Genomic DNA, 727 nt, shown 5'->3' with positions numbered 1-727 from the left:
TAAAAAAAAAAGAAGATGAAACTGAGCCTCGGAGGGCTCCCTGGGGTGTCCAGAGTCACCCAGCCTGGGAACTTAGTGCGTCGGAGCTGGGGAAGAGTGCGCCATGCTGCCCGCCCTGTCTCCTCACAGCCAACAGCATGATGGACAGAAAACCACACTTGCTCTTCCCCACCAATTCCAGCAGCCACCTGGTGGCCCTGCAGGGGCAGCCCTTGATCTTGGAGTGCATAGCTGAGGGCTTGTGAGTCTGGGTCCCCTGGGAGGGGAGGGGCAGGGGGTGGAGCCTCTGCCGTGGGGCGGAGCATGGGTGGAGCCTCTGCTGTGGGGCAGGGCTGAGCAGCCCGGTCCTCTCTCCCCTCTGCTGTCTCCCTTGGCCTCTGTGCTTGGTGGCCCCGGGCAGCCCCACGCCCACCATCAAGTGGCTGCGCCCAAGCGGCCCCATGCCAGCCGACCGGGTCACCTACCAGAACCACAACAAGACGCTGCAGTTGCTGAACGTGGGTGAGGAGGACGACGGCGAGTACCGCTGCCTGGCTGAGAACTCGCTGGGCAGCGACCGCCACGCCTACTACGTCACCGTGGAGGGTATGGCGCCACTGCGGGCATTCAGGCAGCCAGAATGCCATGCCCACGGTCACGGGGGGTGGTGAGGGTGGGCAGAATCAGGGCCAGCCCGAGAGCTGGTCACCCGCTGTGAGCTCATATTAGTTCTTCCCTTCCTGGCAGC

The 727-nt window shown here is 64.1% G+C and overlaps 1 protein-coding gene across 1 annotated transcript in view; it reads left to right on the top strand.

The window, feature by feature from the left end:
- The window catches only part of LOC104985320 (neural cell adhesion molecule L1-like), a gene marked incomplete at its 3' end in the record, with an annotated part of 2,911 nt that extends 2,326 nt beyond the window's left edge, over positions 1-585 (top strand). Inside the window, exons 4-5 of the mRNA XM_010835428.1 lie at positions 130-241; positions 401-585. Coding sequence (XP_010833730.1) covers positions 130-241; positions 401-585 — 297 coding nt within the window. The remainder of the gene's footprint in view (positions 1-129; positions 242-400) is intronic.
- Positions 586-727: the final 142 nt, after the last annotated feature.

Source organism: Bison bison, unplaced genomic scaffold (genome assembly GCF_000754665.1).
Source record: "Bison bison bison isolate TAMUID 2011002044 unplaced genomic scaffold, Bison_UMD1.0 scf7180017845525, whole genome shotgun sequence".
Lineage (NCBI taxonomy): Eukaryota > Metazoa > Chordata > Mammalia > Artiodactyla > Bovidae > Bison > Bison bison.
This window is presented reverse-complemented; position numbering and strand designations above follow the sequence as displayed.